A 23,713-nucleotide genomic window follows, 5' to 3' on the forward strand; every position below is an offset into this window, starting at 1 on the left:
TAGTTAAGTGTTATATAAATGCTAGCTACTATCGTTATTATTGTTATTATTCACACCTCACATAGCCTATTATTTTACATCTCTAATACACTGATTATGTGTTTGTTTTTTCTTACAATTATTGATGTATGTTAACTTTTCTCCTAACCAGATGGGAAGGTCCATGGAGGCAAGGGTTGTAACTTATCTAACTTTGTACTTTCCCCAGAACCCAGCAGGGTACTTCAGGAGAGAAGGAGGCAGACTGGACATAAGGGGTAAATGGGAATGAACTGAATATGTAGACCAAGTTGTGAGCACGGGTGATGGGCAGGACAGTGGTACTGTGAGGAAAGGCATTGAGTTCAATTTTGGTACTGAGTTTGAGAAGCCTACGGGACATCCAGATGTCCAAAAGGCAGTTGGAAATGTGAGCCTGGAGATCAGGAGAGAGGTCAGGGATGGATAACTAAATCTGAGAATCATCTGAATAGAGATGATAACTGAATACATGAGAGTTGATTCTTAGACCTAACCTCTCTAGGTAGACAAAGAGAAGAGAGCCCAGGAAAGTTACTGGGTGTGACCTGGAGGAAGATTTAGCAAAAGACACAGAGAGATAATGGTCAGACAAGTAGGAGGTAAGAGAACAGAGTCACAAAAATCTGGAGAGAGCATGCAAGGGAAGAGGGTGACTGACAGTATCCAAGGCTTCAGAGCAGTCAAGAAAGATGAGGCCTGAGAAGAGACCATCAGATTTGACAAGAAAGAGATCACAACTAATGATTACATGAAATAAAAATTCTTCCACAAACAAATCCAACACAGCATAAAAGTGAAAGAGTTAACAGAGGAAAAAAATCTTTGCGGCAAATTTGTCTCCTAACAGTCTCATTTCCAAGCTATATAGGAACTGATTCAAAATTTATAAGAATAAGAGCCAGTCTCCAACTGCTAAATAGTCTAAAGATAAGAATAGGCAATTTTTAAGAACTGTCAAGCTATCTATAGCTATATGACAAAAAATGCTCCAAATCGCTAATAATAAAAGAAATGCAAATTAGAGCAATTCAGAGGTTCTACCTCATGCCTATTAGATTAGCAAAAATGACCAAAAATTTTAAAAAAAGACAAATGTGAGAGGGGCAGTGGGAAAACAGATAATTTGATGCATTGTTGGTGCGACTGTAAAAGGATCCAACCACTCTGAAAAATAATTTAGAATCATGCCCCAAAACTTACTAAACAGTTCATGCCCTTTGACCTAGCAATATCACCGCTAGGCTAATTTCCTAAAGAGATCAAAGAAAAAGGTAAAAGTCCTATGTGGACAAAAATATTTATAGCCCTTTTTATGGTGACCAAAAAAATGTAAAATAACAGGGTGCCCCTCTACTGGGAAACAGCTTAACAAACTGGTATATGAATGCAATGGAATTTACTGTGCTTTATGAAAAGAAAAAGACAATTTCAAGAAGAAACAGAAAGACTTGTATGAACTGGTACAAAGTAAAGTAGGCAAAATCAGAAAAAACAACTCATACTTTAACATTAATATTGTAAAAAGGATCAGCTCTAATTCCCAAGGTCTGATGAGAATATTGCTCACCTCATGTCAGAGATGATAACCTAACAGACAAAATAAACATTTTCTTTGACATGACTAACGTGGGAATTTGTTTTGCTTGACTGTGTTTATGTGATACCAGGGGTCTTGTATTTCCTTCTATCCTTTTTTCAGGGGAGGGAGAAAAAAAAAGGAATTCTTGATAATTGTTGGTTAAAAAAAAGAACTGAAGAAACTTAATTAGTCCGCGAAACTTTCAGACACATCTTTTTCATAATGTACTATCAGGCATATAGTATTTTCCCAATTTCACAGAGAAATTACAGCATAAACAGGAAACATAATGAAGTGTTACTACCTTCACTGATTCAATTTAATTTTTAAAAACATGCTTTATATCTTAAGTACTGTATATAAATTTTTTCTCTTTAGGAGATCAAGACAGAATAGCATTGGCCTGAGTATTAATTTAACTATTACCTCATAAGCTTGCTTGATAAAGGGAAAAGCTACGCCAACCTGGGGATTAGCTCTTCTGTCATAAGCATACCGGACGATGGCTACCATGTCTAATTCATCCAATGCACGAATCAAGGAGGAGAATGCCACTGCTGCTGCCTGGGAAGAGAGAGCCACAGGTTCTTGAGCACTTGTCCTGAGGTTTTTAAGGTTTGTCACATTACATCTTCTCATTCTCATGTCAGAATCAAAGAGATAAGAAACAGCAAAAGGAAACAGTCTCAGAACTACCCTGTATTGCCTTTTATTGCCCTGTGCCAAATGTCACAGGAGTGGGAATTGGAAGGGACCTCATAGGCCATCTAACAGAACACTGACATTTTGCGCATGAAAAAAATAAGATCAAAAGGAGGGAAGCTATTTGCCCAAGGTCACACAAGAATCAAGACTCAAGGGCAGGATCCTGAGGGAAGGGCAATTTCTGTTTCTTGAAATTATACCTTTAGAAATTTTTTTCTTTATGTACCAAATTTCCTTTTCCACCATTATAATACCCCTTTAAATCTTCTTGGTCTGGATCATTTTGGTCTAATCCTAGTACATCACAGAAATCATAGAACTCCTACTCTGACAGAAGATTCTCTAAAGTGACAAACATGAAAATTCTCCCAGGACCACAGACAGAGATCTGGAAGGGACCTCAGAGGTCATGAAGTGCAAGCCCAACATTTTATAGACTGAGGGAAGAGAGTCCCAAAGAAACTAATGACTGGCCTACGGTAACAAAGGTCTTCAAAGTTGTCAAAACTCCCTTTCCCACACTATGCCCATTGGAGGAGGTAGTAAAAGCACTTTTATTCCAGTTTAACAAGTGAGACAACCAAGAGTCAGAGAGATTGTATGACTACTCCATGGTTTGTAGCAGGATCCAAATCCCAATCTTTCTAAGTCTAAGGTTCTGTTCACTACATTGCTATGCTTCCAGGAAAGGAAAACTCTAAATTTCCCCAAAGCTTTTTCTAGTTGCATTACGTAGGTAAAAGATCCCTGGAAGCAGAGTACGAAAAAAAATCCTTGTTTCAATTCCCAGTTCTAACATTTCAGTTTTACAGTCTTATTGGATAAATCAATTGGCTCCTTTTCTCAGTATAAATTGTAGATATTTGATAATACTAGTAATCAATCAATCAGTATTTATTAAATGTCTACTATGTGCCAGGTACTGTACTAAGCAGCTGTACTTGTAATAGTGCTTTGTACACCTTAAAGTGCTTAATCGTCCAAATAGAGATCTAAAACTCTGTATTCATAAGTAAATTTTTAAAAAGAAATATAGTTGCTTTTACCATTTCTCCTAAAAATGCTCATTCTTTTCAGAATAACAAACTATTAAGAACTAGAAAGACCTTAAGAGATTATCTATGCCAACATCCTCATTCTAGCTCTAACAAATCAATGATTCTATATGTTCAGGGACTGTGCTTATGCCATAACACAATCCATTTATAATTTTGCCATTCTGATAATCAAAGGTCATACAGATTTCCCAAAGGTATTGGGAAAGACAGAGGTTTGTTTTTTTTTTAAATTAGGACATCATTTTCACAAAATGAGACCTAAATTTATTTTTACGGTCCAAAGATTTAAGGTTATCTCACCTCATCATCTTTTGCAGCAAACACTTTTAGAACTTGGTTTCCCATAAAGAATTTCCTGTGTACCTGCAAGGACAAAGTTGGGGGAAATGTGGTTTTGATCTAAAGCAAATGAAATAGAGACCTTGTACATTAACCATACTGAGTATGTCACCAAGAAATTCTATTCACATTACTTCCACCAAATAGAATGTTAACCAAAAAAAAAAATAATAATGTCCAGGCCACCCAGAAGATATTTAATAATGATGGAGGGCTGGAGTTGAGGATAGAAAGAACTGGATGTATAAATCCGAAGATCATCTACATAAAGATGATGCTTCATCTCACAGAAGCAAAGGAGACCAGAGGAGGAAAGAGGGTCAAGGATAGAATCCTAGGAAATACATAGGGGGCAAAGTGTCAGATGGATGATAATCCAGCAAGGGATACTGAAGGGTTATCAGACAAGTAGGAGAACCAAGAGGAAGCAGTGCCACCAAAGAAAAGGGAAAAGGGAGGATCTAGGAGATGGGGTGGTCAACAGTGTCAAAGCTACAAAGAGGCTAAAGGAAGGTGAGGACTAAGAAAAAACCACTGGCTTAGCAGCTAAGAGATTGTTGATAACCTGAGAGAGATCATTTTCATTTGAACAGTGGGGTTAGAAGCCAACAGTTTTCATAATCCTTGAAAAGGTTAAGAAATAAGTAAGTAAGATATCTACATGACTCTGGGAGTGTGGCAGGAAAAGGGAGGGGTGTGTTATGTGTATTTTATTTTTTATTTAAGGGATAGAAATTTTTATTATTTAGTTCTACAACTATGAGCTAACGGCATAGGGAGTAAGTTTTAATAGTCAGTAAAAATCAATTCTACCAATGATTTAAAAATCAGTAAACTAATTAGAGGGCTGAAAGCAATTTATTGTAAGGAAAATATTTAAAATAGATATCTACACAAAATTATAAAGTGCTTATAGTATTACAGAAGCATACAAATTGCTTATAGCATTAAAGCAATAACTTTATAAAGGCGGCAAAAACTCAATTTAAATTATATGGCCAGTTAAAGTTTAAAACTTGTTAAATAGAAATTGAAGTATGCAATAACGTATAAACATTTTACAAAAGCCATTCATTTTTGTTTCTGAGAATACTAAAGCTATGAAACATTAAGGGATCATAGAGAGGGACACGGTTTTTTCAGAACTAGCTTCAAGGGCATTTCCTTTCTACATATTGTTTTCCTCCTCCTTCACACTCTGGTTTGGAAATCCATATCTGTTGAAAGGTAGGTACCCAGCGAAGCTAGAATTGAGCCACCAATCCATGAACTAAAACTGCCGTCCCACAGTTGTGTTATTTGCAATCAGCTTCCATCTCATACTTGGAGGCATCTTCTGAGGCAACTTCTGATTGAATCTCTCAGTAAAACTCTTTATCAGAGTGTTTCCTCCTACCTCACCTCTGTGATACTGCCATAAAGTACTGGTCTGATCCCAACACTTGTGGTAACAATATGACTGACTCCCAACACTGTATTGCCCAATAACCCCTTCACATTAGGCAGGTCAAATAACCCTACAAGATAAAGGACAATTGCTTTAGGGCACAGTAGGTTTACATCATGATTTTTAAAGATCCAGACAAACTAGTTAGCGGTTGTAAGGCAGAAGGAAAGGTAGAATGACAAGAGATGATGATCAGATTGCCAAAAGTACCCTCTTCTTCCACTCTCCACAATGGCTCCTTCCAAACTTTTTCAATCCTCCTCCAATCTCCCATGGCTCCTCTTCCTTCCACCACCCCCCTTTTTTTTTTGACTAGGCAGTGGGGTTAAGTGACTTGCCCAGGGTCACACAGCTAGTAAGTGTTGTGTCTGAAACTTCATTTGAACTCAAGTCCTCCTGACTCCAGGACCAGTGCTCTATCTACTGCGCCACCTAGCTGCCCCCCTTCCACTCCTAAGAATCTTGCCTCATATTTTACCAAAAAAAATTGAGGCCATTCAACCTAAGGCCTCCCCTTCTCCCCTCATTCTGTCACCATCTCCTGCATCATTGTCTCACATAAAAAGGTGGCCTTTCTTGCCAAGGAGAACCTATTCTTGCCAAGCGACCTCATTCTGTCTCCTCCAGCAAACTGCCCTATTACCATGCCTGCTCTCTTATTTTCAATCTCTCCCTGTCTACTGGCAGCTTCCCTACCATATAAAAACTTGCCCATGTCTCCACCATCCTCAAAAAACTTGACCTCCCATTATTTTCCCACATCTTTTGTGACTTACGTTGCTGAACTCCTTAAGAAGGCTATATACAGTAAGTGCCCCTATTTCCTCTCCTCTTCCTGTACTCTCTAGCCTGACTTCTGACTTCAATATTCTACTGAAACTGCTCCTCTCCAAAGTTACTAATGATCTCTTAATTGTCAAATTCAATGGCCTTTTCTCAGTCCTCATTCCCACTGCTCTCTACAGCCTGTGACACTGTTGATCACTCTCTCCAATCTGAGACTCTCTTCTCTTTAGGTTTTCTTGACATTGCTCTCTCCTGCTTCTCCTCCTACCTATCTAACCACTCCTCACTCTCCTTTGCCTGATCTTCATCCAGGTCACATCCGAGTCTGTGGGCTCTCTCTACTGGGCCCCCTTTTCTCCTTCTATACTACTTCACTTGGTGATCTCAATAAGCTCCCACAGATTTAATTATCATCTTCATGCTGATGATTCTCAAATGCACTTACCCAGGCCTAATCTATCCACTGACTTAAGTCTTACATCTCCAACTATTACACATAGTGAACTGGATGGCCTGTAGATATCTTAAACTAAACATGTCCAAAACTGAATTCATTATCTTTCCCCCAAAATTCTCCCACCTTCCAAACTTCCCTATTACTACTAAGGGAGGTATCATCCTCCCAGTCCCCCAGGATGACAACCTAGGTATCATCCTCAACTCTTCATTACCTCTCACCCTCCATATCCAATTAGCAGCCAAGGCCTATTCATTTCACCTTTGCAATATCTCTTGAATAAGACCTCTTCTCTCTTTACACTTAGACTATTACAACAGTCTGCCGGTTGGTCTGCCTGCCGCAACTCCCCACTCTCCCCATCTTCCCTTCAGTTGTGCCAAAGCGATATTCCTAAAGTCCAAGTTTGGCCATCTCACCCCCACCTCTCTAACCCCTCCCTCCCATCTCCTTACACTACTCAATAAATTCCAGTGGCTACCTATCACCTCCAGGATCACATACAAAATCCTCTGATACTCAAAGCCCTTCAAAATCTAGCCTCCTTACCCCACTTTTCCAGTCTTCTTACATCTTACTCCCCACTATGTAGGTTTCTATCCAGGGACATGGGCTTCCTTGCTGTTCCTTGAACAAGACATTACATATATTTTCACTCCAAGTATTTTCCTTGGCTGTCTTCCACGTCTGGAATTCTTTCCTTCCTCATCTACTGCACTCTGGCTTCCTTCAAGTCACAGCTAAAATCCTACCTTCTACAGAAAGTCTTTCCGAATCCCTCTTAATTATACTGCCTTTCCTCTGTTAATTATTTCCTATTTATCCTGTATATAGTTTGTTTGTACATAGTTGTTTGCATGCTGAGTCCCACATTAGATTGAGATCCTTAATGACAGGGACTGTCTTTTATCTTTTTCTGTATTCTCAATGCTTAACACAGTGCCTTAGTATTTAATAAATGCTTATTAACTAACAAAGATAAAGGAATTTCAGAATTCATGAAAATGCAAGAACGCCTTTGGATGCGGGCAAAAATTAAGGGTATCACCATCTATCTGTAGCTGAGATTGAGTGGAGGTATAGGTTCTTAGAACAGACTGAGGAACTGGGAAGTTAGAGTAGTTGAAGGAATACCAATATGTATATTAAAATCCCTTAGGATAAGATCAGGAGTTGAGGTATAGATAAAGACTGTGAGCCAGACACTGAACTCACAGAAGAAGGAAAGAGAATATTCTGGCAGTTGGTAGATAACAACCACCAAAATCTTAATTGGGTGATAAATTTGAATTGAATGAGGGAGATTCCTGTAGTGGTAATGGTAAACAAAGAATATTTCTCAGTAATGGGAGTGATAAGGAAGCGTGCCTTGAAGAAGATGAGGACTTGCCCTGTACTATCAAACCCCACTAGATGGTTACAGCAATGGCTGAAATAGTGATTGATGGAGAAGAAGAGAGAAAAGAAAAAGATATGCAGGCAACAAAACTACTTTCCAGGTCTTATTCAATATTCCATCCTCTGTCTCCTCTTCTTTTCCCAGGCTCTACATGCATAAATAAAACCTGGAAGCATATTGGGCAATGCTGTTTTCTAGTGTAACAGTTAAAACTAAATGCTGAAGTACTGCCAAATACGGAGCCTATCTTTGATAGGACTTTGACAGGACTCATTTATAATCAATAGAGTATATCTCCATATGCTATTAAGGCACTTAAAGACATTTTAAGATGGTTAAATATTTTGTCCTATGTTATTTGTTTGCCTGGCAAACTTTTTCTTCCTAAGTAGTATAAAAGCGAATTTTATTTCAACCAGTTCAAAGATAAGAAATTCACTGAGTTAATTAGGGTTGTTTTTTTTGCCATTTGATTTTGCAACCCTAATATCCCAATAAAAATGGTAGTAAACATATATATATATATAATACACACACAACACACACACACACACACACACACACACACACACACACACACACACACATATATGTATATATAAAAGTAAAATAAAATTAGTTTTGCTTTCAGAGTTTTACAATATCCCTTGAACTAACTGAACACAACCTGGAGAGTCTCAAAGGCAGATCTGGGAATCACCAATACACACACACAAAATGTGTCTGTTCTTGCTGGAAGAATAAGTCACATATTTGGGTTAGGTTTCTAATGATCTCCAAGGAACAGAACACTGAATGGTACTGGATTTGGTTCACTGCAAACTCTCTCACCATCAGGATATTATACACACTTCAGCAGAACTCACATTTTTGTGCAAATCAGGTTTACAGATACACACACAAGACTCTTTCAGATCAATCAAATACTCCCTAGTCCTCACTGAAACATAATTGCAATGATGTATCTGATGGCTATTTGCCTAAATAAACAAAGGTATACAATACTAACACCATGTGGGGTTAGGCAGAACTTTGAGTTTTCCTAAAATGCTTACTAACTTTGGGATATTTTTTAAGCCAAACTAATTTTTTTCATGTTCAAAGGTTATGAGTTTTAGCTAGGGTATATAAGAAAAAGGAAAACCTACATTTATGAATAAATTTATTAATCACACATTTCTTTAGTGCTTATCTGGTTATTAATTGTACAAGTAAATCTGTCAGGTCCCTCTGGGGGTAGCAGGTAAGGAACTCCCACTACTGACGCATATTAGCACCTCCTCTTGTCCATAAGTTCACCACAAGGAACCCACCAAATATATTAGGGGCCTTCCTCCTACCTCGAGGATACCAATCTCTGTACCAACAGAGGCTGTTTAAAAACATGTTATTCCTGGACCAACTTCATATCTGTAACTCTGTGTTAGAGGGATGAAGAATAAGTATAGGCTGGCTTAATTCCACAATTCATGACCCAGAGGGCTCTCTGGTCTTTGAATTGAGCACACACTATCAGAAAGGGAAAGACTGAAGATTAGAGAAAGAGTGAGAATGGTAGAAGGGACAACGTGCAGGAGAAGACAAGATGGAATCATTTGTGCTATGTAGAAGGGTTTGGAATCTGACTCTCCAGTCTGACAGGACAAAAGAATCCAGGGTCACTTCTATGCCCCAATGAGGCATTAGAGGAAGACTAAAGTGCCCATGTATCAATGATAGGTATAACCTCTTAATGAGTAGTTAGGAAAACAGCTTATACTTGCTTTGCACACAAATGCGGGAAAAATACTGTACCTGAGAAGACCTACAGAATCCCAAAACAGAGAAGCATTTTCCTTCTGTTTTGTATTTCATTTGCTCCTCATCCACTTTAGAGAAAGGAACAATATCACTCCCATAGCGGAACCCTGGAGAAGAAGAGAAGAGCATCTGGTAGGCATATGAGGCTACACTTCTCACAAACTGAAATTATCTCTATGCATACATTAACAAAAGTTTACATACCCCAGAGCTAGCCTCTATAGTCTGCTTTCTGGAATTTAAATCCAATTACTTTCCCCTATGACCAAGAAAAAAAGAAAACACATATATACTCACCACAAACAGCATACATATTTTACAGACCACTAAAAAAAAACCAGTCCTACTTCTTGAGTAGCACCTTCTATAATAAAGTTAGTTATCCTAATGACTAACAGACCAAAAGAAAAGCAAAGTAGCAAAAAATACGTAAAATTATATTTCAAAGATAAGCCTCAGCTGACTACAGCACAAGCATGATTTGTAAACATAGTAACAGAAATACATTTTTACACAAATCAGGAGATATATATCATAGAAGATGCCTGTAGTAAATTTATAGAATAGTATCTTAAAAACAAATACTATAGATTGCCAGATACCTGAAAGAAAAAAATCTAAAACCTTCTTTTTTCAACAATTCAAGTGATAATTTACACTCTTTTTTTTTTTCTGGAGTGAGGTTACATACTTTTTTTTTCCTTTTTAATTACTTATGTCAGCTTCATAAAAATAGGCTTATGGTTTCTTATTAAATATGCATCCTATTCTTATAGCCTCTGCCTCAGGAAAAGTTATTGTCCTCCTTTTATCACTACTGGTAGAAGAGAGCAGAGTCACCATAATAAGAGGCTTTTGGCTTTGGATGGAGCAATGAACAGCAGGAATAGCTCCATCATAAGAAACAAGATAACTACATGTCTAGAGGTGGAGTATATGATCACAGAGACTGTTAGTATCATTACTTGTTGCTGTCATATTTTTTTTAATTAAAAAGAAGCAAGTCCCTGGTTCCATGAAATGTCTTTAGTAACTTAACAAAACTAAGGACTAAAATCTAAACAAAACTCTAAAATCTATCTAGGAAACATAGCTCGTGCTACTAATGTCTAAGCAAAATGGCTTTCTAATTTTTCCATGTATCATCAGTCAATCTCTAACTTTAATAGGAACCCAAACATTCAAATTAGGATCATCTTACAATTTTTGGCTAACCTACTTAAAGATCAAATAAGTAGCTCTGTATCTTTATTTTTTTTTGGGGGGGGTTGTATTCGACATGCCAAGGAGTAATATATACTTATTTGTCCTCTACATGGACTCACCTAACCTCCATCCTCTCCATTTGAAGTTAGGAGGTTTGGGGGGTAGGGACAGAGATATGACAGTTGAGAGCAATAAAAAGGTAAGAAAGAGAGTTGCAATGGGACTTTCTGCTTTTGGACCCCACATCAGGAAACACTAGTCAGCAATGGACAGTTGCAGAATGGCAAAAATGGGGTCTATGGCCAGGCAGGAGGAAGAAAAAGTCAATGATACAGGACCCCAGGAGCACAGGTAAACATTTCTTTTTGTTTTTTAGTTTATAAACAAATATGGAATTTTGTACAATGTAGAGTGACAACTGATACACATACCTAAACATCATATCTCTATCTTAAGCATTCATTTGAGATCTAGCAATCCTAGCACTTAAATGTCATCCAGACTTCCTTGGTCTCTAAGGCGAGGGTTAGGTCAGGGTTGCTCTCCATTAGATGAATATATAACATCAAATGGGGACTGAGAAATATGATTCTAAGGACCCTAGCAAATATAAAACACTAAATCAAAGTAAATGATTTTCATTGTCCCTCAAACGAATTTAGAAGCAATTTGACAGGAGGTAAAACCACAGAAAACTACTTACAAGAAACATTCACCACAGAAGAGAAAAAGAAAGTTAAGTCAAAAGCTATATAAGTCTCATGAATGCAAGCACTCTCTTAGCTAGTGAGTCTCAAAATTTAAAATAAACTGAGTATGAAATCCATTCCTTGGGCATTTAAAGTCAGGAAGATAGAACATCAGAATATACTTCAAGTTACGCAGTCCAGGACCTAAGGGATGGGCTGAATGGCCTGGTAAGTTCTTATTTCAAATTTCTATACCTTCATAACTCAGAGGAGCAGACTGCTTTAAAAGCCCACTGAAGGATGCAATGCTACATTTCAAGTCATTCACTTCTCGTAATATAAATCCTAACCTGCCTCACACCCCACTGAATAAAACCTGCTTTGGGCTGAGTTGAAAAATATTCATCCAACTTAGCATGACAGAAGAAAATGCAGCAGCCACATACCTTGGATAGTGTCTTCTTTCTGGACTTCAGTCTCATCATCATCATTTAAGCAGTAAACTGTTTCCTTTTGTATATCTTCTTTCCTTAGAGTTCTAGCATCTACAACTGTCCAATTTTTTTTTACTTTCTCCTGAGTAACCTTATTTCCAAAAGAAAAGTAGAAATGCGTGAGGATTTATAAGTCTTCAAAACCTAGCAATTTTGATCCTTATAAGAAGCATGTCTAGAGCCTTCTCTTTGGTTCCCAAACACAATCTAAACAAACTTCTCAAGTAACCTGTTTCTGCTTTTTATTTGCTTTTGTTTTAGTATTTTATCTTTTTTTAAGTGATGCATTTTGTTTTTACATCATGATTCCAAATACATTCTTCTCCCTCTCCTACCCAATGATAGGATAAAAAAAGTTGATTCAACAAACTTATGTAACAATAATAAATGCATATGAGCATGTCTGATAGTATATACAACGTTCTACAGCCATAAGCTTTGCCACCGCTGACATGAAAAGAATGAGGTACATTTTCTCAACTCTTTTCTGGGGTCAAGGCTGATTATTATAATTATACAATAACTAATTTCATTGGAGTTTTTTTGTGGTTTTTTATTCTTTCTCTGTACACCACTGTAGTTACTGTGTATAATGGTTTCCTGACTGGTACTCCCTTTCCTCTGTACCAGTTCATACAAATCTTCCTTTGCTTCTTCAAATTCTTTGTCTTCTTCCATTACACTCATAATACAATGTATTGAGCCATTACCCAATCAATGGGCATTTGCTCTGTTTTAGTTCTTTGCTACTACAAAAAGTACTGCTCTGAATATCTTGGTGAACATATGGCATCTTTTTCCCTTTTATGCTTTTGAGGTACACATCTAGCACTGGTATCTCTGGGTCAAAGGCAGCTCTTCCAGAAACGGTCAGACCAACTCTTTGCTATTTCACTTACTGACACACGTATGAGAGGAGGTGTCAGAGGCAACTAAAATTCATTTTATCATCAATCAACCAACAGGTATTTAGGAAGGGCCTCATCTGAGTCAAGCTCTATGCTAGGGACTAGGGATTATACAGTCAAAAAATGAAACAGCTCCTGCCCTTAACAAACTTACAGTCTATCAGGAAAGCCAACTTTTACATAAAAATAAAGATATACAAAACACATACAAGGTAACTTAATGGGAGGAAGAAGGTCACCAGCAGTCTGAGCAAACAGTTAAGGTTTCAGATAGAAGATTACCTTTGAGCAGAGTTCTAAAGAAAATAAGGGATTTTAAAAGCTAGAGAAGGTGAGGTATGCATCCTAGGCATGGGGGAAAGCCAGTACAAAGGCACTGACAATTACAATATATGTGGGTAGAGCATACCTCTTCTGCCTTTTCAGTGTTCTCCAATGGTGCTGAATGTGTAATTATTAACAGGTATACCTGTACTTCCAGGTCTAGGGCCCTTAAAAGGGACAGACACTTTCTATTCAACAAGTCAGTAAGGAAAGACTGGAACAGAGCTTGTGTCGCTGATCTTCAGAAACACTCAAAAAATAAAGCCTCTACGTGAATGGACACAAAGACTACTTTTAAGACTTCTGCACTTTGGAAATCTTTCTTTGGATATTAAAAACAAAAAACAAAACATTAAAAAAAAAACAGAAAGAGGAGGGCACCTAGAACAAATAAGAAAAACATTCTAAGTGTAAGGAAATCATTATGGATCAGACTTTGCTTCAAAACAGAAATTACTTCACTTATGAGCCAAGCTGTATGTATCACAGTCATTTCAAAACTTCCAAATAATCAGAGACAGAAACTTACATTGGAGCAATATTATAGTTGAGATTTAAAAGGCAGAAAAAGCAGGTGAATTCAGAGGGGCCATCTCACTGCATCAACCATTCGCTGATTTTACAATGTGCCAATACATTAATATCTCTTTTAAATGTGACTTATTTTCTTGCCTTCCCAAACTTTGGAATTCCTAAATCTGATGAATCTACACTATTCTTTCCCCCAAACTTGCTACTTCTTCTGAATTATTTTTTATTTTTAATCACTGGTAAACCATTCTACATGCAAAAATGATTCCAATTCTGTCCTATTTTCTCCACCATACTGTCTCCCTCTATTATCACTACTCTCACTACTTTTTATGCCTACACTGCCTGCTTTCCTGCTGCCTTACAAACATGTCCATGTCTTCCCCATCCTCAAAAAAACTTCACCTGATCCAACTACCTCCATTATCATCCTATAATTCTCCTCCCTTACAATCACTGCCTCCATCCAATTACTTTCCGCTTATTGTCTTAACCCTTTACAATTTGGTTTCCAACTTCATCATTCAATTGAATCTCCTCTCTCCATAGTTCCCAACAATCTCTTAATTGCTAAATCTGATGGCCCTTTCAATTCTCATCCTTCTTGACCTCTACTATAAGCTTGTGACACAGGGGATCACTGCCTTCTGCTTGATGCTCTCTTCTTGCTGGGTTTTTGCGACACTGCTCTCCGTCATCTAGGTCATGACCACTAACCATGAGTTTCCCCCAAAGGCTCTGTCCTGGGTCCTATTCTCTTCTCTTTCTGTATTATTTTGCTTGGTGACCTCATCAGCTCCCATGCTGTGCAGATGATTTTCAGATCTATTTATTCAGCCCTAACCTCTCTCCTGACTTCCAGTCTCACATCACCAACGCTCTTGCATATTTCACATAGGTGTTCTTTAGACACCTCAAACTCAACATGGCCAAACCTGCTATCATTATCTTTCTCCCTAAAGCCTGCTCTCTTCCTAATAACTTTCATATTATTGTCAAGGGCATTACCATTCTCCCAGTCACCCAGGCTTGCAACTTAGCCATCATCAGTTCTTCACTCTCTCTTCCTCACCACAGCTATTCAGTTGCCAAGTCCTGTGGATTCTATCATTGCAATGACTCTTTTATCTTCCCCCTTCTCTCCTCTGATACTGCTATCACCCTAGTAAAGGCTCTCATCATCTCATGCTTGAACTATTGCAATACCCTTCTGGTGGGTTTTCCTGCCTTGTGTCTCCCCACTATAGTCCATCTTCCAATAAGCTAAACTACTAAAGTGCTCTTCTTACACTGAAGATCCGATCATGTCACTCCCCTACTCAATAAATGCCAGTGACTCTCTATGATCTCTAGAGTCAAACATAGACTCCTATGGCTTTTAAAACCCTCCATATACTGACCTCATCCTACTTTTCTAGGCTTCTTAGATTTAACTCGCCTCTATATACTCTGAGATCCAACTACGCCAGCCTCCTCGCTGCTCCTCACACACGACACAACTCTCCCAACTACTTTTACCTTTGATGGCTCTACCTCATGCCTAGAATACTCTTCCTCCCCGTCCTGGTCTCCTAAACTTCCTGGCTTCCTTCAGGTCTCAGGCAAGAATCCTTTCCCAATTCCACTTAATGCTACTGCCTTCCTTTAAAGACTACCTGCCAGTTATCTATGCATGCCTTGTTCGTACATAGTTGTCTACAAGTTGTCTCCTCCATCAGATTGTGATCTCCTTGAGCGCAAGGACTATTTTTACCTTTCTTTGTATCCCCAGTGCTTAGTGCAATACCTGGCACATTTTTGTGGTTGTTTAGTTGTTTCAGGCATGATTCTTCATGACCCCTTTTTGGGATTTTCTTGGCAAAGACACTGGAGTGGTCTGCCATTTCCTTCTCCAGCTCATTTTACAGATGAGTAACCTGAGGCAAAACAGGGTAGAGTGACTTGCTAATAAGTGTCTGAGGCCAGATTTGAACTCGGTAACATGAGTCGTCCTGACTCGAGGCTCAGCACTCTATTCACTGTGCCACTCAGCTGCCCTGCCTGGCACATAGCAAATGTCTGATCAATACTTGTTGAGCTGACACTCCCATGCAACCAGTCTCCAAAGTTTTCTAAATTTCCAAAATTTGCAAAATTACTTTGTGGAGGCAAGGCACTCTGATATACAAAAAATTAAACCTGTGTCATTAATATGTAAAGAAATGTTTCAAGTAAATCTATTGCTTTCTCTAGGAATAGGCTATCTCCCATCATATTCTAGATCCATCATGCCTTTCTTTAAAACAGGCAGTGAACAGCACAAGTTGTGACTTTCTTTTCTCTTTGCATATTAAATTGTCAGTTTTTTAAAGAAAATCACCTTGAGGTAATAGATGCCAATAGCATTCTTGCTCTCTAAGACAATCAGCTGAGGGAATGTTTTACCAATGTCCTTTCCCCAAAAAAGCACTAGCAGATGAGATCATTTTTATCAATAAGAAGCTAGAGAAGAATATTAATTAAAATATATGCTTAAATTCAACTAAAATATATGCATATACATATGTGTATAGGTCCACTAACAGATACACACAGGTTTTTACTTTTGGTTAAGAAGCTCCTTTTTCTTTTACTAAGCAATGCAAGAGGGAGATATCCACCTGCTTCCTCTCACCTTCAGCAAGAAAAAAACCAAAAACCACTGGACCTGACCATTTGGTCTTGTTAAGGAGAATTTATGCTACAGTGGAGAAAGCACTACACTTAAAAGCCATGAAGGCCTAGGTTTGAATTCTGTCTTGGCTATGTGACTCTGGGCAAGTCATTGAACCTCTCTCAACCTGTTTCTTTATTTGCAAAATGGCACTGACAATAACACCTGCCTCATTGGGTTACTGTGGGGATCAAATGAGATAATCCATGTAAAGCACTTTGAAAATCTTTAATCGCTCCAGAAGTGCTAGCAATTATTATTATTACTTTTTCTTTACTTTCTGTTAAATTTGTCCAAGTCCAAAGGATAAGGGACAAAAACTCTTCTTGCTGAGAACCCAAAACAAAAATTGATAAGATTTTCTGCTAAGTATCATATCAGTAACTTCCAAGACACGTGCAAACTGTATTAGTTGCATGATTTTAATTACTGCCCCCCAAAAAAGGGAAGAAATAGCCCTGCCCTGAAGTAAGGAATACATCAATAACTCCCCAACATTATTTTCAACTGCTCTTCTCTACAAATTCTACCACCACCCACGCTGACCTTGATGTTCCCCAAATAAAGCTGGGTTTGGCATCAAAAGACTTGGGTTCAAATCTTAGTTCTCTCATTTAGTCCACATGTAACCATGGGCAAAGTCAGTAAACTCCATACAGCCTCAGTTTTCTCATCTGAGAAATGAAAGGACTGATGAACTACATGGTCTCTGAGGTCCTTCTACTCTCAATCCTGTGACCCTCAGCAGGTCTAAATTATCTGCACAGATATAGGAAGAATGTGAAATAACTAAGAAAGGATTGTTATTTTATTGTTTGTTTATTATTATTTGTTATTTATGTTGTTATAATTATTATTTATATTATATTTATTGTTATATTATTGTGTTATTCTCAACACAAACTTCACTTGAACCAACGTGAGTCCTTCCCCACCAAGTCTTTCACCCAACAGCTACAGACCGAGAGAATGCCCACCCTCAATATTTTTAATAAAGAGATGTCCAAAAGTGAGGCAGCGAGAGCACAGTCAACAAAGGAAGAAATAATTCACATGTGAACAGCCAATCAAATATACACGAATAGTTACATCTACCATAGGATAAGCACAGCATCATTTCTTTGAACATTCTTTTTCTGTTACTTACTGACTTGTAGGCCACAATTCTTATAGACAGATTAGAGCCAATGGTCAGTTGGCAAGGCCAGGGTATGGGTCTCTTTTCAATTTTCTTGAAGACACACAGCTGCCTTAGACTCTCACTAAGTGAGGGGGGAAAAAAGAGTAATAAAGACAACCATGTGACACCTGAAAGCAAACAAAGTAATTTAACTTATTCTGGAAATGCACTGGGCTTTCTAGAATAAACAGTGTATTCTGTTTGTAATAAACAGAAGAATAGCAGGAGGTAGCAGGAAAACAATTGCCACTGGTTGGGAAAGAGCAGGAGATGAGAGAGACTGGCTCACAGGGAGAATGAATTGAATGTCTTGACTGACCTCACGCTCTCATCCCCGATCCAGCCCTTTCCTATAATTTTTCTTCACGTGGACTACATGTGAGTTAAAACAGAGACATGATGTGGTGGGATGAGGAAGGGAAGAAAGGTCCCAGAAAACAAATGGATATGTTGTGGGGATATTGTACTAAAATGGCTGCTGCCAACCAATCTTTACATAATTAAAGCGTTGGGTATTGCCCCCCCCCATAAAAGAAGTATAACCCTATGATTCAATTAACTCAAAGTCTTGTAAATAAATACTGCCTGTGTGCAGTTAAATGGCGGGGGGAGGGAGGAGAGGGAATGGGATGCGATGAGTAGTAATGCATATGAAGCCTTAGGGTATAAGACAAGAATATTTATAATTCTATCAGGCAAAAGTTACAAGTTATTTACTTAACCATGGAAAAACAAAACAAGAAAAGGGGCTACTCAATTCCCCCCAAAAGGAAAGGAGTTGGCTGCATTCTACCATGGCGGCCCTTACCCAGTAACTTCATAAGACATAGGGGAGCTAGTGACAAGGTCTCTATCTGTGCACTCCCTCAATAAGTGATGAGACAAAGGAATAAATGGCCAAATACACACAGTGTTAAAACTGAAAACTGACACAGAAAGAGGTGAAATGATGCAAGCTACTAATCTAGAGAGGGAACAAAGAACTATCTGACATGTAAAACAAATAGGCAAATGGCTGCCACCCTGGATAGCAGGTTCTCAGTCCTGTAAATAACCTGAGGAAACGAGATTCCATTCTAGAGCCACAGCAGAGCTATTTCTTGGGACTGACTCTAAGATCAAAACCCTTGGGGATCCTCATGTCTATGCAATAGCAGACCTGAGACCCCAGAGTGACACTAGAATTAAACTCTTGCAAAAGTTTTTCATATGGAGTTAAGCCTAAGCTCTTGGCTGATGTAGAGGTCCCCAGGACTGACTGGTGGGGCACGGGAGAAGGAGAGTACAGATTAACAGTCAGTGGATTAGCACAGAAGGGCTTGAGTCTAGAATCCCCACTGTGGCATGTACTACTCATCCTAGGGAGTCACATCCCTCATAGAAACTCTCTCTTTACTCTCCCTGTCTCCCTTAGGGTGATATGCATAAGGCACAATACTGTGCTCCCCATTACAAAACACTTCTAGATAGCAAAAGACCTACTGCAGGCTAAGTAAGACATCTGTAGTCTTGTTAGTTTCAGAACAGAAGCCCCCTGAGAGCACAGGTCATTACATTCTTTGTATCTGCAGCACCAGCGCTTTGCCCAGTGCTTGGCATGTAGTAGAGCTTTAAGTAGTAGAGCCTGTTGAATGACTGAATAAAAGTAATCACATTACACGTTTTGTTGAAATTTATTTCTCTTTCTCCTCCTCCTTGACTAACTTTTCTGTGAAATACAAAAAACAAATTGCTGGAGAGGAAACATACTTGCTGGATTATTTTTCTGATCCCAGTTATCTGAGATGTGTCTTCTCATAAATCATCATCTTTCTCCTTTTAGTAAAACTATCTCATGTAAGAGAACAGAATTTGGAGTTTCCTGGCTTTGGGTATCCCATTTATTGATTTCTTTATAAAGACTGAGGTGAATACACACTAGATTTTGGATAGAATTGTTGCTCTCATGTGCTTTTTGATTCCTCTCAGCTGCTTCAGGAGTAACCTTTTTTGGAAAAGGTCAGGGAATAAAACTTCTGGCTCAAATAATGACAAAAAAAAAGTCATGGAGACAAATCTAGGTCTTAGATATTCGACCTCAAGGCTCCTCTTCCCTTACCTGAAGGAGTAAATCTCATTTAGACCATCTTCCCCCTCCAGTGACATCATCATATCCTTCACCACACAAACACCTTCTCTCTGTTGCTCAGTGAGTCCTTTCTGTGGAAGATATGGTTTGTGTCTCTCAGAATGAAAGCTTCTGTCACCTGTATCTCCAGCCCCATCTTCTCCATCAACTGGAAAAGGAAGACTGTAAGGGAAAGAACAGTATTAATTATTATTATGTCAATAAAAACAGAGCTCCTGCATAAAAGCAGGCTCATTTCTATCAACAGACAATCCACAATTCTATTCTTGAATAGCAATTTTAGTCCACATGTATAAGTCAAATGAAACCAAAGTTAGACCTGGATTTGCTGGGGCTGAGGTTATTTCGTGATCTGTCAATAAGCCCAAACATGTACCTCACACACACACTTTACCATCAACCTTTCAAATCAGCTCACATGAACTAGACATCCAGCACAGTATTTTTAAAGTTGCATCATTATTCTTATTAGTTATGGATAGAAACTAAAGTAAGAAAAAATATACAAGTAAAATGACCACAACAACGTAAACAAAAATAGCAAATGAAGTCAACAAAACTCTAGTCAAACACCAGAGTTAATATCAATAAAACATGGTCAAAAATTACAGGACATGGGCCTCTTTTCTGTTATTAATCAGTAACTTTCTTTTTCAGGGAATATACTTTGTACAGAATTTGTGGGGGGATTTTTTGGGAAGTATCTGTTGTTTAAAAATTAAATTAAATTACCCCAAAAAAGTTACATTGTGCTTCAGACGAAATATCAAAAGAAGAGAAAAGAATGAATGAAGCACAAACCTGCTACAAATTCCTCCCCTCCCCAACAACAGAAGAAACCTCTCCTGAAGCAGCTGAGAGGAATCAAAAAGCACATGAGAGCAACAATTCTACCCAAAATCTAGTGTGTATTCACCTCAGTCTTTATAAAGAAATCAATAAATGGGATACCCAAAGCCAGGAAACTCCAAATTCTGTTCTCTTACATGAGATAGTTTTACTAAAAGGAAAAAGATGATGATTTATGAGAAGACACATCTCAGATAACTGGGATCAGAAAAATAATCCAGCAAGTATGTTTCCTCTCCAGCAATTTGTTTTTTGTATTTCACAGAAAAGTTAGTCAAGGAGGAGGAGAAAGAGAAATAAATTTCAACAAAATGTGTAAAAAATACCCAGAAAAGAAAAGAAAGAAGTTTGAAAGGGGACATGAACAACAGGGGCAGTACTGGTACAGCCATATAAAAGTTGATAAGTTCTTTAAATAAATAAGCTGTACTTGGTACATTCATAGTTTTATATGAAATCCTCCTTTTCTGTCCCTTGCAAATGGAAATGTTCACTGAAGACTGTCAATAGTCTCAATAAAAATATTTATTTAAAGATTTTTAAAACAAAGTAAAATAAAATAAACATTTAAATGACCACTTGCTACAGATGTCGTAAAGATATTGTTGGTCAGTTACAGTTGGATAACATGGCCCTTGAGGTGCTTCCCAACTCTCAGATTCTGTGATACTGAACAGAGTTACTGTGAGGAAAGTGCTTTGCAAACTTTAATGCTCTAAATAAACGTAAACTTTTATTGCCTCTCTAACAAAACTAAAGCCTACATGTAATAGTTTTTTGGTCACCTTAATAAGATGTACTATGCAAGTAATAACTACTCGATAAATGCTTAAATTAATTTTTTTAAAAATAAAGATGATTTTGACAGAAGGTTTAGACTCCTTAAAAGCACTCTCAGATCACCAACAGGAAAGAGAAGCCAAGTGGAGTCCTTGAAATGCCAGGGAAATTTGTACTCAATGAAAAGAAAAATGTCATTTCAACAGCACTTCATTTCTCTGCAGTAAATTCTTGAAGAGTTTTTCCAACTATTATTTTACAAGCCTATGAGAATAAGACTATCCTCACTACTCTTAAGAAATCTATAGAAGAGAAGCCCTCAGCCACATGGGGCAGCCACTGAGGAAGTTACCGTACTACTACAGGTGGAGAGCACTTCTCCATAAATGCAGGAGTCTCCAGTAGATTCCAACAATCCAATCTCTTGGACCTCTTTTCACCAGAAAGGTCAAGAATAACTAAGTTTTTTAACAAAAGGGTATTATAAAATAATTTTCTGTTAAAGCATTACACCACATAAATATAAGTTTTAATCATTATAATTATTATGAGACAAGAGATTATAGATGCCTGGGATAGAAAGCTCTTTTGTTCCTTGAAGGCAGGCCTGTACAACCCGCAGCCCATGCAACCCCAACTTTGGCAAGCCACAAACAAGGAGCCCGCAGGCGACAGGTTGTGCAGGCCTGCTCTAAGACAATAGTTCTCAAAGTTTTTGGTTTCAAGACCCTTTTACACTCTTAAAAATCACTGAGGGCCCATTTATACTTTCAAAAATTAGAGCAGACCCCAAAGAGCTCTTGTCTATGTGGGTTATGACAGTTATTGTTATTTAGCATATCAGAACTTAAAATTGATAAAATTTTTAAATATTAATAAATTTTAGAACAAATCCATTACATGCAAACATAAATGATACTTTTTTCAAAAAAATAACTTTCTAAAACAAATAACTTAGTGAAAACAGAATTTTTTAAATATTTTTGCAAATTTCTTTAATATCTGTCTTAACAGAAAGGAGCTAGATTCTCGAAGCTACTTATGCATTCAATTTGTTGCAATATATTGCTCTGACTGAAGTATATAAAGAAAATTCAACCTCATGGTTATGCAGTTGGAAAAGGGAAAAAATGTTAATAGGCAAGTAACATTTTGCTATTATTATGAAAATAGTTTTTACCACCTGAATTCCATGAGAGGTCTCAGGGACCTTCAGAAGTCCAAAGACCACACTTTGAGGACTCCTGCTTTGAGGCATTATTTGAATGCCTCTTCAAAACTGAGAGGTAAGAGAAAAATATTTTTCCTCTTAATTTACTTGGTTTTTTTCCCCTCCTAGGTCTTCATTTATTTCTCTGAATTGATAGTATAACTATACTAGTAAAGCAAATCATACAACACATTTTTATCTTCCTAAACTAATAAATTAACTTTAGAACTAGAAACAAAGTTTTAAAAAATATTAGAGGCATTACATTTCCCCCAAAATGTCTCTGTCTCTCTCTCTCTCTCTCTCTCTCTCTCTCTCTCTCTCTCTCTCTCTCTCTCTCTCTCCAGAACCATCCCATAATCTCCCTTCTTGCTTTTCATTGAAAAAAATCCTCCAAAACCTGTTTTTTCCATGGCTTCAACATTTCTGGAAATTTTCTTTCTAAAACAGGATTCCTGAGAAATGTTTCTAAAAGGGAGTTAATCTCTCTGCATGACATGCTTACATGAAATAAGGAAGATGGACTAGATTGTCTCTCACAAGATCTTTTCTGGCTCTTGGCTTATTCCAAAAGAGGGTAAATAAGCCACATGCTGGCTCCTCATACAGAAGCAGCAGGAGTGGATGAATGGAATGGATGACTATGGGAAGGACTTATATTCCTTGGATTTACCATCTTATTCCTATATTATGGGACTGCTTCAAAGGTGAGTTTTAGTTTGATATGTTAGACCCATGCTCTTACAAGAACTGAAGGGAGATGGCAGACTGCTTCAAGTTATTGACGATAATGTCCAGCTGGTCTTTGCTGAAGGGGCTACTCAGATCCGTGAATACTTCAATATGCTTCCTCTCAAACTTCTTTCCACTAGAAAAGAGAAAATTATTTTATTAGGAAAGCATTACTTATGTTATTAGGGAAGTGACTGGGAGAAACTGTGCAACTAAGAGACCAAAGAAGTAAATCAAAATGAAATTAATATGATTCTAATAGTCCTGATGGTTTTTAAAGCTATATAACACTAGTTCTTAAGTGAATCTCCAGTAAAGTATCATTTTTGACAAACTGGAGGAGATTATATGCCTTAAATATTGTTCCAATTTCCACTTAATAAGAAATATGGTCAATGT

General features: G+C 37.8%; 1 protein-coding gene across 1 annotated transcript in view; it reads right to left on the reverse strand.

Annotated features, from left to right (window-relative positions):
- Window positions 1-23,713, reverse strand: part of XRCC5 (X-ray repair cross complementing 5) — a 120,264-nt gene that overhangs the window by 88,771 nt on the left and 7,780 nt on the right. Inside the window, 7 exon segments of the mRNA XM_021002776.2 lie at window positions 2,027-2,164; window positions 3,664-3,726; window positions 9,586-9,698; window positions 11,933-12,071; window positions 17,583-17,697; window positions 19,714-19,905; window positions 23,328-23,450. Coding sequence (XP_020858435.1) covers window positions 2,027-2,164; window positions 3,664-3,726; window positions 9,586-9,698; window positions 11,933-12,071; window positions 17,583-17,697; window positions 19,714-19,905; window positions 23,328-23,450 — 883 coding nt within the window.

This window comes from Phascolarctos cinereus, unplaced genomic scaffold (genome assembly GCF_003287225.1).
Source record: "Phascolarctos cinereus isolate Bilbo 61053 unplaced genomic scaffold, phaCin_HiC Scaffold_7;HRSCAF=346, whole genome shotgun sequence".
Lineage (NCBI taxonomy): Eukaryota > Metazoa > Chordata > Mammalia > Diprotodontia > Phascolarctidae > Phascolarctos > Phascolarctos cinereus.